The 13,837-nt window shown below is 33.3% G+C and overlaps 1 protein-coding gene across 1 annotated transcript in view; it reads left to right on the forward strand.

The window, feature by feature from the left end:
• Positions 1-13,837, forward strand: part of LRRIQ1 (leucine rich repeats and IQ motif containing 1) — a 172,815-nt gene that overhangs the window by 15,227 nt on the left and 143,751 nt on the right. The window contains 3 exon segments of the mRNA XM_007459063.1: positions 1,068-2,687; positions 8,554-8,706; positions 11,018-11,168. Coding sequence (XP_007459125.1) covers positions 1,068-2,687; positions 8,554-8,706; positions 11,018-11,168 — 1,924 coding nt within the window.

Raw genomic sequence — 13,837 nt, forward strand, 5'->3', positions numbered from 1 at the left:
TTTTTTTTTTTTTTTTTGGTTTAGAAAACATATTTTTCTATGATTCTCTTTCCTTTGGTTTTTCTCAGTTCTTCATTTTGGAACTCCTATTAGTCATATGTTGAGGTTTCTGTGTTGATCCTCTTTACACCTGAACATCTCTGACATATATTTCATAGCTTTGTGTTTTATATGTTGTTTTGGGAAACACCTAATTTTGAAGTTTTTGTTTAGGCAATCAGCTGTTCAGCAATTTTATATTGATTTTTTTATTTGAGTGAGTCATATATTTTTATTTGAGGACTTGCATTTCATTTTTATATGAGGTTATTCTTGTTTACACATTTTTTTCTTAAAAATATCTTTATTTTAATTTTTACTTAAATAGCTCTTTTCTCAGAAATTCGTTCTTCCATCTTCTTATTGAAGCATTTTTATTGCCTCACATCTTTTGTGTTAGTTTTTCTCAAATATTTGCCAAATTTTGTTGATCTGTTTACTTTTGTTTTAGAACATTAGTGACAATGATATTTTCTCACCTACCTCCAGATTATCTCACTTAATGCAAAATGTGTTTATCAACTTTCTTAATAGTTGAGAAAGGTTAAGACATGTAACTAGGCTTATTTGTATGTACTACCTCACCTTCCTGGTATTATAAGTCACAAAATAATTCCCCACTTCTGCAGTCCCTGGGCTAGTTCCTTTATCAAAACTCCCATCTCGGAAAGTCTGAAGTCCTTTTCTCCTACACAGATTTTAGCTTGAGGCTTTTCTTTCTTTTTCTCTGTATCATTCAGATTTCATAAGCTTTCTATCTGCAAGGAATTCCTCAATCTGTGTCTGGGTGGCTTAGTATAGCCATAATATTACAGTATCAACTTACTAATTTGATAGAAGCTCCTAAATATTTTAAAAATTAATATACCCTTTAAAACAAATTACTTTAGTTCCTCTAAGTAAATTTTATATTGACTTTACTATGATTTCAGTTTTAGTATTTGTTCTCAATCTATATTTTGGATGATACTTTAGTAACATCTCACATTTAATTTATGCTGACTACTATTTATCTTACTTTATTTTAGGAATTTATTAGAAACTTGCATTTACAAATGGAAGAAGAAAGAACAAAATTTAAAGACCTACAGGAAAAGGAAAAAATGCGTTTGTTAAAACTGCAGCATAATGCAGCTGTAAAAGTTCAAGCTAAATATAAAGCATTTGTGGCCTACCAAAAATATGGCCCAATCATAAAGGAACAAATAGAAAGTAAGAAAAGGAAAGCTCAAGAGTGGAAGGAAAAGGAAGCAAAAATACGACAAATGGAAGAAGAAAAACGAAAAAGATTAGAGGAGGAACAAAGAATAGAAGAAGAGATAAAAAAGCAGAAGCAAGAGGGAAGGAAAAGGAGAGAAAAAGAATACGAAGAAAAAAAGAACATCCTGAGACAAGAAAGAGAGCAACTACTAGAGAAGGAAAAATTGAGATTAAGAGAAGCTGCAAGAAAACAGCTAATAATAAGTAGAGCATTAAAAAACGGAGATTATAATGCCAAATATTTAACTGTCGAAGATAGACCAAAAAATAAGGATGATGTAGCCAGAAGACTAGGGGATGAAAAGTCAAAGAAGTGGAAAGGTGCTCCCCCTTTGCCAGTTGAAGAATCGAATAAGAGAGAAAATGTAGATAGACAGCTTGTATTGAAAGTGCAATTAAAAGAATCTATATCAAGCCAAGCAATTTTGCCAGTATTTAAAATGGAAGAAAAAAATGAAAACCTAGCAAAACAATGTTCAGAAGAATCGGTCAAAAAAGCAAGGATTTATGAAAACATAGACCAGAAAACTCAATTGGAAAACCTAGATCTAAAAGAAAATGTGAAAGAAGAGTTTCAGCTGCAAGAATTAAACTCTCAAATACAAAAAGAAGTCATGAAACCTTCCATAAATGAGATTATGAGACAAGAAACCCAAATAATATTAGGACATAATCAAGAAATTAATGAGGTAAACAATGAAGCACAGGAAATAATTGATGATAATCAACAGAATAAGATACAACAAGTAGAAAAAGAGATATCAGAACAAAATGGAACACTACATGAAAACAATAATATGAAGAAAATTTCAGTGATTTCAATAAAACAAAAACCACTACCACTAAAATTAGAAAATCCTGCAGATATAGGGGAAAATATAACACTACAAGAAAAAGAAATTGATTTAAAATCTAAAGAAACTGAGGAGAACCCAAAAGGCAGTGCTCTGAATAGTGACTTGGTTTTTAACACCAATGATGCTATGATAAATGTAGAAGGTAAAATAAACAAGCAAAATTATATTTTAGGTAGAGATGCTCCTTGTGAAGATTTGGGTGACAATACTGCAAAAAACTCTTTGGTTTTTAAAGAAGTAAACTCTCTGAAGTCTCAGATTAAAGAAATTCCAGAAGAATGTCATGAAAATAGAACTGAATGTGAAAATATAGTGACCTGCTCTGTACCAGAGCCAACACTTATATTTTCTATTGAAGAAAAGAGGCTTGCTTGGATAAAATCATTTAAACCCTGGTTTGAAATTTTCAAGCAAAATCAACAGAAGAAAATTGTTAGGAGAAAGAGACTTGTAAAATGCCCAGTCAACGTGATGCCCCCTTTGAGTACACTAGAAATTCTTCAGTGTGGCCCTTGGAATACTTTACAGCAGGTATTTTATAATACTTTTTTCATATTGAATTGTGATCCATTCACTAAAATGTAACTTTAAAAATCTAAATAGAAGGCGTATTTTATTTATTTATTTAATTGAAGCATAGTTGATGTGCAATATATAGGTTACAGGTGCACAATATAGGGATTGATAATTTTTAAAGGTTATACCCCATTTATAGTTATTATAAAATATTGGTTATATTCCCTGTGTTGTACAGCATATCCTTGTAGCTTACTTTATACATAATAGTTTGTACCTCTTAGTCCCCTACCCCTATATTGCTTCTCCCCGCTTCCCTCTCCCCACTGGTTACCACTAGTTTGTTCTCTGTTTCTTGGAGTCTGCTTTTTTTTGTATCCAAGAATTCTGTCTCTTAATCAGTGAAGTTGCTAATGAAATATTTCTCCTATTTGAGAGAGGTTGCACTTAAAAGATCTCCTCAATTAAAAGTATTCAGGTCATCTTCTCCTTCAGTGAAGCACTATGAAGAGCTTTGATTTGTCTTGAAACCTGTGTTCAAGGGCCCTATAGCCATTACTAGGCTTCCAAGAATGGAGGTATCTGGGAATGTAGAGCTGAATTAGAATAGGAAACTCCTAGCTTGATACTCAGGAGTTAGTCTGCTTTAGTCCTGGGCCACAACACCACCTAGTGGCTCCTTTCGGGAGGAAGTGGATTTCCTTGAAGTGGATTTCACAAGTGCTGTGAAAGAAGGGCTTACAACAATGGAAGACTCTAGAATTTCTATATAGAAACAGAGTTATTTAGTCACCTGCTATATAAACATGGTACATCTATGCCTGAAATTTAAAGTCGTTGTCACCAAATGCTACTAATTTTCTATGTTTATGGAAACAGAGTTTCAATCAAAAATAAGAAACTAAAAAATGTGTAGAAAAACAGGAAAGAATATTTCAAATAGTGAAGTTCTAGAAAGGATTTAAGATTAAAATACATATGTTTATCTGGGGCCTGAAACTCAAATGCATTTATAAAATTTATTTAGTTTCTTGGTATAGGTAGATGCCTAGAAAAGGAAACATTCTTATTAATACATATGCATTATTTGATTCATTCACTCAGCAAATATTCATCTGTCTAATATGATCAATCCATAGTTATTGTTAGATTAAAGGGACAGAAACAAACCCCAGTCTTTGCCCTTATGGATCTGACTATGGTAGACAAAAAGGCATTAAACAAATAAATACACATAAATACATTACTGCAGATTTTGATATTTGCTATAAGATTTCAGGGTATTCTGTGAGAGAATAACAAGATAGTAGGATTTAAAGAGATCTCTGGGATGTGAAAGAGCAGTATAAAGAACAAGAACTACTTTGAAGTGTATTTTTTTTCCTAGGCAATGTATTTTTCATATCTATCAGACCTATAGAGTTACATATAAAATCTCTCAATAGCTCTTCTACTACATTTTTTTTCTTTAGTCATGTTATCTCTGGAATCATTCTTTTCCTACTCTACCTAAGATGTTGCTGCAGGCTTTCTGAATGGATGACATTAGATACTAACTCTTTTATTTTATTTAAAATAATTTTCTTCATGAATATCTATTTGGGCTAGGCATGAGTGACAGCTTCTTGCCTATAGTATTTGTTTCAATAGTTCGAGAAACCAGTAGTGCTCTTCTCTTTCGTTGTGGTTCTCTGTTTTGTCCAGTGAGAGGAGCACTGAGAAAGTTAAGACGTATGAACCTCTTTCTCCTTGGTGTTTCTTCTGCCCACTCTGTTCCTTCTATGGAACTCTTGTCAATTTACATAAAGTGAGGATTAACCTTTTCTTACACTTGTTAGAGCAAGACCTTGTAAACTGTAATGTGTATACAGATCACCTGGGGATTTATTAAAACGTTGATTCTGATTCTTTAGGCCTGGTGATCAACTGCAGCGTACTGCATTTTTACAGTGCCCCCAGGTGATGCTGTTGGTGCTGGCTCATGGACTAATTTGAGCAGCAATGTTCTAAAGGACCCTGTAATCCTTTGACTACTACTCAAACAACTATTTGAACAGTTAAAATTAAATTAAACAACATTTAATTTTCCTTTGAAGCATCAAATATACAGTATAAACATGAAAATATAAGTGCATGTGCCATGTAAGTGCTGAAGTGTTATAAAAACCATCCTGTAACTTTCTTACTTTGATTTTCTAATCACTTAGCTTCACGTCTTTGTCATTATCTGCCACCTTTGTAAAGTCCTTCTGGAGTAAACCTTTAGAAGAGAAAAATTTATTCTTCTGGAATTTCACCCAGTAATCAATTAATTTTGCTTATGTTACTCTCTCACTTTGAGCCTTCAGGACATGATTCAGGTCTGCCTCTTGTCCATACATTTTTATTTATTGCCAGACAAATAGTGGTTTTCACTACTTGACTGTGAGATGGATGAGTGGGAGGATGGATAAAGGGATGGAAAAAGAAGTCCAACTGAATGTTAATCTTATCTCCATATTATCAGCTTCACAATTTAGCTAGGTTGTATTGATTAAAAATGAAATTAATATAAAAATTACTTGAGTGTAATTTAATAAAGTACTAACAATCCCTGTATCAAATAAGATCAGGGTTCTAATTTTATTTCTGCCATTTACTGGCTGTGTCACCTTGTGCAAGGTGCTTGACCTTTCCCTTTCTGAGCTTCAGTTTTGTCTTCTATAAACTGGGAAGAGCAATACCTACTTTATAGGATTGTTGACTTTTTAAATACCAGATGTGAAGAATCTGGTCTTACGCTCCTAACATATATGATAGTCATTGTCAAATGTGGATCTCAAACATCTGAAGAGAAAGGCAAATGGATTTTTGAGGGCTGCTTAATAGCCTCTTTCATCAAATACGTTATAACATTGAAAATGATGGATCATCTACTATATGGAATAATATCCCCAAAGGATATGACTGAAGAGAAGTGATTATTGACAACTAACATAGTTTTCTTTTTCCTAGTTGAATGCTTTAACTAATTCATTTTTCTTTTCTTTTGGGCATTTTGCTACTAATGGTAACTTGCCTTAAATAGCAACCACAAAAAAAGGGTACTAGCTTAAGGATTTTTTGCTATGGCTTTATAACATGGCATGGATGATAACATTTTAGGGGCTGAATGTCTCACTTCATTCAAGGCAAATTGTAATTAACTGGTGTTGTGATGGCACGTGATTTACTTGAAGTTATGTTCTCATTCGTTTAAGCCACTAATCATACCTCAGATTCAGTCTCTTTGCCGCTGAGTTTTTGAACAATATTATTTCTCCAGGTTAAATAGATTTGAGATTGTGGCACTGAACATAAAGCAAAACAGTCACTGCTTTCGTTACTTTTGTAATTACAGTCTACCATAGATGACTGACACTGCTTCCGTTGAACTCAACAGTAACTGAGAGTGAACTCTATAAAAAATCTGTAGCTATTTTAGGTCATTTTATTTACCCAAACTGTCAAGGATTTGGGGAAATATCGACGATTAAGTGGAAAACTGATTTGTGATCTTTTATCAAAATATAATGAATGAGTCATAGGTTTTCTATAGATGGAGTAGTTCATTTTCAAGTCATGAGAGACCAAAAATATTAATCTTCCAAATATTTTTATATTATTCTTTGTAAGAGAACGAAACTATGAATGCTATAAATATTTTAGTTTTGCCATAGGGCTAAGACAGTTTATTCGTTTAGTTTTTTAAGAAGAATTTAGCGACCATCCACTATGCCCCAGTTGCTCTTTTATCAGGCTGACCATGCAGTAATGAACACCCGTGAGTACTAATTCTATTTGACCTTAATTTTTAGAGCATAAGGCAGTTCTATTTATGTAATTATTGTCATGCATGTATCAAAATGATGAATGTAAAAGTTTATTTGATCTCATAAGTTTGGAAAAAACTAGAGCGCGGTAGAGAATAAATTGCTATATCATAAGGAAAAATTTTAAATCTTTGATAAAAGGGAGGAGGAAGTACCATGAAATACCTCATATTCACAAGCAGACACTATCAACAAGAATATTGCAACAGCTGTCACTCCTGTACTGTAATTAAATTAGAGAGGTTGCCACATCATAACTAGAACTTAATTGTGCTTATATAGTTGATTGTAAGCAGCATATTATTAAATCAGGCAGGATAATATAAATTATAAGGTAGAGCAGCATTTATTACTATAAAGCTGCAGCTGTAGGGTTTTCAGTTTTTAAGTGCTTAGTTCTAAATAGTGTGTTCAGTTTTTTAGTATAGAGCCCGTTTTCCAGTTACAGAATTTATAGTATCTCTTTGTGGACAAATTAAGTGGGCATTACACAGCAGTTATCCTGACACAAGTAGATTAATATTTTTCTTTCTGAAAAAATTATAAAAAAGAAATTTGTTTCAAAAGTTGTTTTATATTATGAGTAATTGAGAAATGCCTAAAATCATTATGAAACTAGAAACTTCTATTCACCCAAAGTTTTAAAAATAATCAGTTATTGCTTTTGCTACTTAAAGCAAGGAGTAGACTAATCTCTTCTATTTCCATGAACATATGGTCTGCCCATTTACTTACATAAATATGTAAATGTAAAACTTTAATGCACAGGAAATATTTCACATGAAGAGGAGTTACTGCACTTAAGAATTTTATACTTTTTCCAGGTTTTTTGGAGTAATAATGCTTTCAATTTCAATAAAACATTTAAAAAATTTCTTCTGTGTAAGATATACGCTAGTATGATATATACTATAAAGCTAATCATTTTAGAATTGTTATTCAGTACATGGAAAACCTGGCCTTAGGACTTGTGATGTGACAGTATGAAAGTATTTTTACTATAAAGCAATTTAGCTTATGTAGTTATTTTAGTGCACAGACTCAATTATGGTGAAGAACCAACATATTACATTATTACTGTGCCAATTTTACTTAGGTGAGAGCTCTTGAGTTTAATAAGTGGAGTGCTTTTCAGTAATCTCAAAATATTTCTATCTGACATATTCTTGTAGAACTCTAAGTGTAGTCCTTAATATGCATACCATAAAGTTGAATACATTATTTGATATTGAATTTTCTTTAGTTGAAAAGACTTAAAAAGAGAAAAGTGCCTTAGGAAAAAAGGAAATATTGAGTCCACAGTAATATCTCAATAATAAGAAATGTTGTAAATGTATGTTAAGAACTATTCATGATTTTTTATACCGCAGATTCTATATGCGCTGGGTATATTACATTATTCAGTAGTAAGGAATGATTCATACCTTTATAATACAGAAGACATAATAGAATGTAGTTTTTATTGCGTGGTTCAATTATTATTGCATGCTCCTACTTATTACAGGTTCTATAATATCTCTTCTCAGTTAAACTTGCTTCTTTTTTGGAAGATAGCTAAGGTATTCTAGTTGAAGCGTGGCAGGTTGGATATAAAATCTATCCCCTGACTTGTTGTGGCTTCTGGTACTATCCAGGTATCCCTAAGATACTGTCAAACACAGATCTTAAACATTTATATAGTGCAAGCCTGAAAATAATGCCAAGGGACATGAAAAACAAGGAAAATGAATTTGGTGAAAAATCAGGCAGTGAACTAATAAATGATTACACTATTATTGCTTCTATGCATATTAGTTTTGAACTTGAATTGGTCATGAATGACTGCATTATTTTGTCTTTCTATGAGGGAACAAAATTGGCAAAATGGCCAGATAGCTTAAATGAAATTGAGTTGTTAATAAGTGTAGGTTTCAATATATAGCATTACATTTTTTAGATGAAGTTTTAAAAACAATTTTGCAAGGCTAGTATAGTTTATATTCATTATAGTTCGATAATGTTATGTGTTCCATTTTTCTTGAATTCCCTAGGTTACAACAGTAACATTTCAAGATTTGCCAGGTTGTAGTCTCTCCACACTGGCAGAGTGTACAAATCTTCAGTTTCTGTCTCTTCGGCACTGTGGATTAACTTCTTTGCACAGCCTAAGTAACTGCAAAAAGTTAAAGTACATTGATGCACAGGTATGTCCTATGTTCTCAATATTTATTTTATAATAAAATATAAAGTGGAGTAAGGTGTAATTCAGGTGTACATTTTAAGAAATGACAATTTTGAAGAAACATTTACTAAAGTAACCTATAACTCAGGGTCTAAAAGAGATCAAGAGCCAAAATTTGTGAGAACCATACAGGGAAGGTGATTAGATGGTATGACCTGGAAACTATCTCTATTTGCAGATGATATAGTTATTGTTTTGTTACTTTTTGCTGCATAACAAGTGACCACATTATTTAGTTAATTAAAAACAGCAAACACTTTATTTGCTCACAGTTCTGTGGGCCGTGAATTGAGGCCAGACTTATCTGGGCATTTCATCTGCTTCATACCGTGTTGCCTGGGTCTCTTATGTAATTTGCAGCTGGGGCTGGAATGTCCAAAATGCCTTCTTTTACATGTCTGGTGCCTTGGGAATTTGGAATTTCTCTCTCTCTCTCTCTCTGTGCTTTCTTGGGAATCTTAAAAGGGTGAGCTTTCCAAAAAGACAAGCTTCAATATGAAGTGCTTGTCAAGCATCTGCTGGCATCATGCTAGCTTGTGTTCTATTGGCTGAGCTTTCAGTTCATGTGGGAGGGGACTATATGGATGTGTGAATATTGGGTTGTGAGGTTTATTGGAACTGCTTACAAAGTAACAATCTCCTGCGGTCTGGCCCCTGGCTCCTAATGAGTCACATCCTTCCCGCATGCAAAAGGACTCATGTCCCAAAGACCCCAAAGTCTCATTAACTCATGGCATCAGACTCAGACTTGAGCACAGGGTCTTCTCATCTAAATCAGATCCAAGTGGAGATGAGCTTCTCAGAGAAAGTTCTTTCAACTCAGAGATCTATGAAGTTAAAGGAAAAGTTGTCTTCCCTCCTTCCCCCACACCCACATACAGTGGTGAGACAGGACTTGATTAATTACAAGAGTTGTTACCATTCAATATGGGAGAAAACAAGAAGCTCATGGCAGCCCCTGGTCCATAGCTAAGAAACTACCATCAGTTATTAATAAGGACTTGGTTCTGCTCCATGGGAATGGGTCTCTGTGACTCTTGGTTCTGCCCACTAGGCTTTTAACTCCATTCTCAAGACATACTTTCTTTTTTTTCCCCCATTTATTTATTTATTTATTTTTGGCTGCATTGGTTCTTCATTGCTGCACATGGGCTTTCTCTAGTTGTGGCAAGCAGGGGCTACTCTTCATTGTGGTGCATGGGCTTCTCATTGCAGTGGCTTCTCGTTGTGGAGCACAGGCTCTAGGTGTGTGGGCTTCAGTAGTTGCAACATACAGGCTCAGTAGTTGTGGCTCACAGGCTCTAGAGCACAGGCTCAGTACTTGTGGCGCACGGGCTTAGTTGCTCTGTGGCATGCGGGATCTTCCCAGACCAGGGCTCGAACCCATGTCCCCTGAATTGGCAGGTGGATTCTTAACCACTGCACCAACAGGGAATCCCCAAAGGCATACTTTCTTTTCCATAAGAAGTGCCCTGTTTTGAAGCTAAGAATTTTTCTCAATGTTTCTTTCTCGTAGAAGATTGGGGGGGTGGTGTGCTAGAGTTTTATTTTTATTTTAGATTATATTATTTTCAATTCAAACTGACTGTGCTTCCACCAATATGCTTTTCTTTTCAAACTTTGTGTTTCCTATGCTTCTTATTAAGTTTACTCCATTAGACAAAGGCTATATTCATATTTTTGAGAAGGATGTTGTAGGACTACACCATTAAGATTCTTAGAAGCCCATTTATCTTTCTGAAATCTTAAAAGAAGAGAATTGCTATTGCATCCATGACATATGATCTTGACATTGAGACCAATATTATGTATTGCAGAGATGTGTATATTTAGTAAAAGTATAAATCTGTACATGAGATATATACCTAATTCATGGTATTGGTATTCTTTGGAGGGAAAGATAGCAAAAGGGACTGAAGAAGGGAAATGAGGAGATTTCAAATTTTTCCATGTTTGGTTTCTTTAAAATAAGTTTTTTAGCAACTATGACCAAATGTTCACTCTTGTTCATTTAGATAGTTTGAAATATTTTGTTATATGATCCTCTGTGTTTTCTGTATTTTAAAAGATTATTAATAAATACAAAATCATTTATTTGGTTACTTAGTATTTTCATCTAGATAGTATAACACTCTACATAGTTATCTTAAAAGTTAAGGATTCAGATATTCATTTAAAGATCATATATCTCATCTTCCCTCTTTTTGCAAGCTTTGAATGTTTCATTAATAAGCCATTGAAATAAAACTAACTACATTTGTTCTTTGTTTTAGGAAAACAATATTGAGACTATCAACTGTGAAAATTTAGAAAATCTCTGTGTTGTTCTTCTTAATAAAAATCAACTGACTTCTTTTCATGGTTTGGATGGCTGCACTAATATCCAAAATCTTGAACTTTCACATAATAAAATCACTCGAATTGGTGAGAACAGTGGAATTTAAATATATTGGCATTTATTTCTCATTATTATATTTTGTTTCATTTATTCTTTTCTGAGAATAGGCCACCATCACTAATTTGCTTATTTTATCCAAGCCATACTTATTTAATCTTTTATCCAGATTTATGAAGGAAACAAAATTAGTTTTAATATATATAAAAGGAATATGCTCCCACCACTGGCAAATGTGTGGTTGTTAGTAGCTCCTTAAATTAGTATATTCACCTCCCTGTTCCTTTTCTTATAACCAACAGTGATCTGAACTCTACTGAAGAATACAGTACCCTAGTTTGTTGCCATCATATTTTTATGGGCCCTATGCTTTCTATACTTCTCAGCAACTGTCACAACTGTTTCCTGGTATGACACTACTCTCCTTACCTACATACATCACTTGTACTAACCTTTCCTTCTTTAGGTAAGGCTACTAATACCACATAAAAGAAAGAGTTTATCAGTTTGAATCTCCCTAATCATCTTTGTCCTTCCATCTGTCTGTCTGTATACCTATATATCAATAGCGTTTCCATCCTTATTCTTTGTAATCCATAAAATTCAGTGATGAAAATGTCTTTTCTTATTTAAGACCAGCCCTTCTATTTTACGTAAATATACCTGTCATTCTCCTACTGATACCTTCTTCCATCATTTATCGCCTTTCTCATGTCAGATTCTTCCTATTGCCGTCCATTGCCTCATCTCTCTTCCTCTTGCTGTCAAGTCTTGTGAAAGAGTGTTCTGTTCTTGCTCTCACTTCTTACTACCCAACTTCCCTCTTCTGCCCACTGAAATTCAGCTTCAACTCACTTCTATACATTTCCAGTGTGGTAAGTCTAAAATAAAAATCTCATGTTTTTTAATACCTGGCTTAAAATTCTGTTTGTTTGGTTTTTTTTAATTTAACTGTGAGATTCTCAAGGGACTTGATAAGGGCTTAAATGATGGTTAATCAATAATCAAGGACTGGCAGAAAATAATGAACTAGATAAAAACATTACTCTGGTATACTACTAATGGCTTAAATTATTGGACCCCCAGAAGGTACATTCTTTCCACCTTCTCCATCCTGTGGTGGTTAGGAAATGTGATCTGGACTGAAATATCACGAAATGGGATGGGAGCAGGTGGAGGAGTAGAAGTAAGCCTGCTTTCTGTGTTTAGGCCTGGTTCTACCTAGGCCTTCTTGATATTAATTTAATTTGTTTGCCTATTTTAATATTAATTTAATTTGTTTGCCTATTTTGTTTTTTCTTTCATTTTTTTATTGTTGAACATTTCAAACATTTATAAGATGAATACATGGAGATTCCATATACTATAGTCAACATTTGGTCCATCATTACTGTTTTGTTTTTTATTGTATTTTTTCTTTTTTAAAACAAATCCCCAAATCATAAAGTTTCATCCTTTCATACCAGGAGATGGTTTTTAATAATATGGCCCTTTCTTACTTAACTACAATGCATTGTGTTGCCTAATAAAATTAATAGTGATTCCTTCTATCAACTGATAATCCATAATCCAAATTTCCGTATTTTCTTAAAATTATCAGGGTTTGTTTGAATCATAACACAAACAATGACCACATATTACATTTACATAGGTGTCTGAAGTCCTATCTAATCTGTAGTAGTCCTTCCACTTTTTTTCCTCCATGCCATTGATTTGTTGCAAAACCTATGTTAATTGTCCTATACAGTGTCCCACATTTTGGGTTTGTCCATTTACTTCCTTTTAGTGTATTAAAATTGTTTCACTGTGCCTATAAATATTTCATGTCCTGTAAATGAAAGCTAGTGCAGCAGGCTTGAGTTAATTAAAATTTAGTCTTTTTTGGCAAGAATTTTGCATAGGGGTTGCTCTGTGCTTCGTATTGCCTTACGTCAGGAGTCATGCAGTGATTATTTGCTTTTAATGATGCTACAGTTGCATGTTAGGTATGTGAGTGATAGCCTAAACGTTCCATTATAAAGTTTCCCACAAACCTTTTATCTAATGTTTTCACCCATTGATTAATGTGGCCTGAATCAATTAATGCAGTGGGGGATACAAAAACTGAGTTTTCGAATTTGAACATTCCTTCCACATTTTAAAAACTGGAATCATTTATTTAATAACTATTTGGTTACCTTGGAATCATTCGTAGAGGAAAGACAGGAATAAATGCCTACCTTTATATTGATAGACTTTTACAGTAAGGTCATTACTTTCAGTGGTGTCCAATGAATATTCTTTGTTTCATTTATTTTGTTTTGCTTTCGCATTTTTCTCTCTCTCCCTGCTCTTCTCTCTTTCTTAGTGGTCTTATGAACTCATAGAATTTTATAATATAGAATATTTCAGTCTCTTTTCTTATTATACTGCTTGATACTCAAATTGTCCAGTCCTGTGAATTTGATTGAAGATATCAAATATTGATATCTCCAAATTTACATTTTGAACTTTATAGTTGTGTTATTTTCTCTTCCACTGTAGTCCTTGGTTGATACCAACACTAACATAACTATTTGCTATGGATTATAATAGCCATAAAATAGTTTCAAAACAACAATGCCAGTATTAGAAGCATTTTAGAAGTATTTAGAAGAAAACTTCTAAATTAATTTTGAGATTTTTTTTTTTTTTTTTTTTTTTTTTTTTTGGGACCTTT

Source organism: Lipotes vexillifer, unplaced genomic scaffold (assembly GCF_000442215.2).
Source record: "Lipotes vexillifer unplaced genomic scaffold, Lipotes_vexillifer_v1.1 scaffold210, whole genome shotgun sequence".
Classification (NCBI taxonomy): Eukaryota; Metazoa; Chordata; class Mammalia; order Artiodactyla; family Lipotidae; genus Lipotes; species Lipotes vexillifer.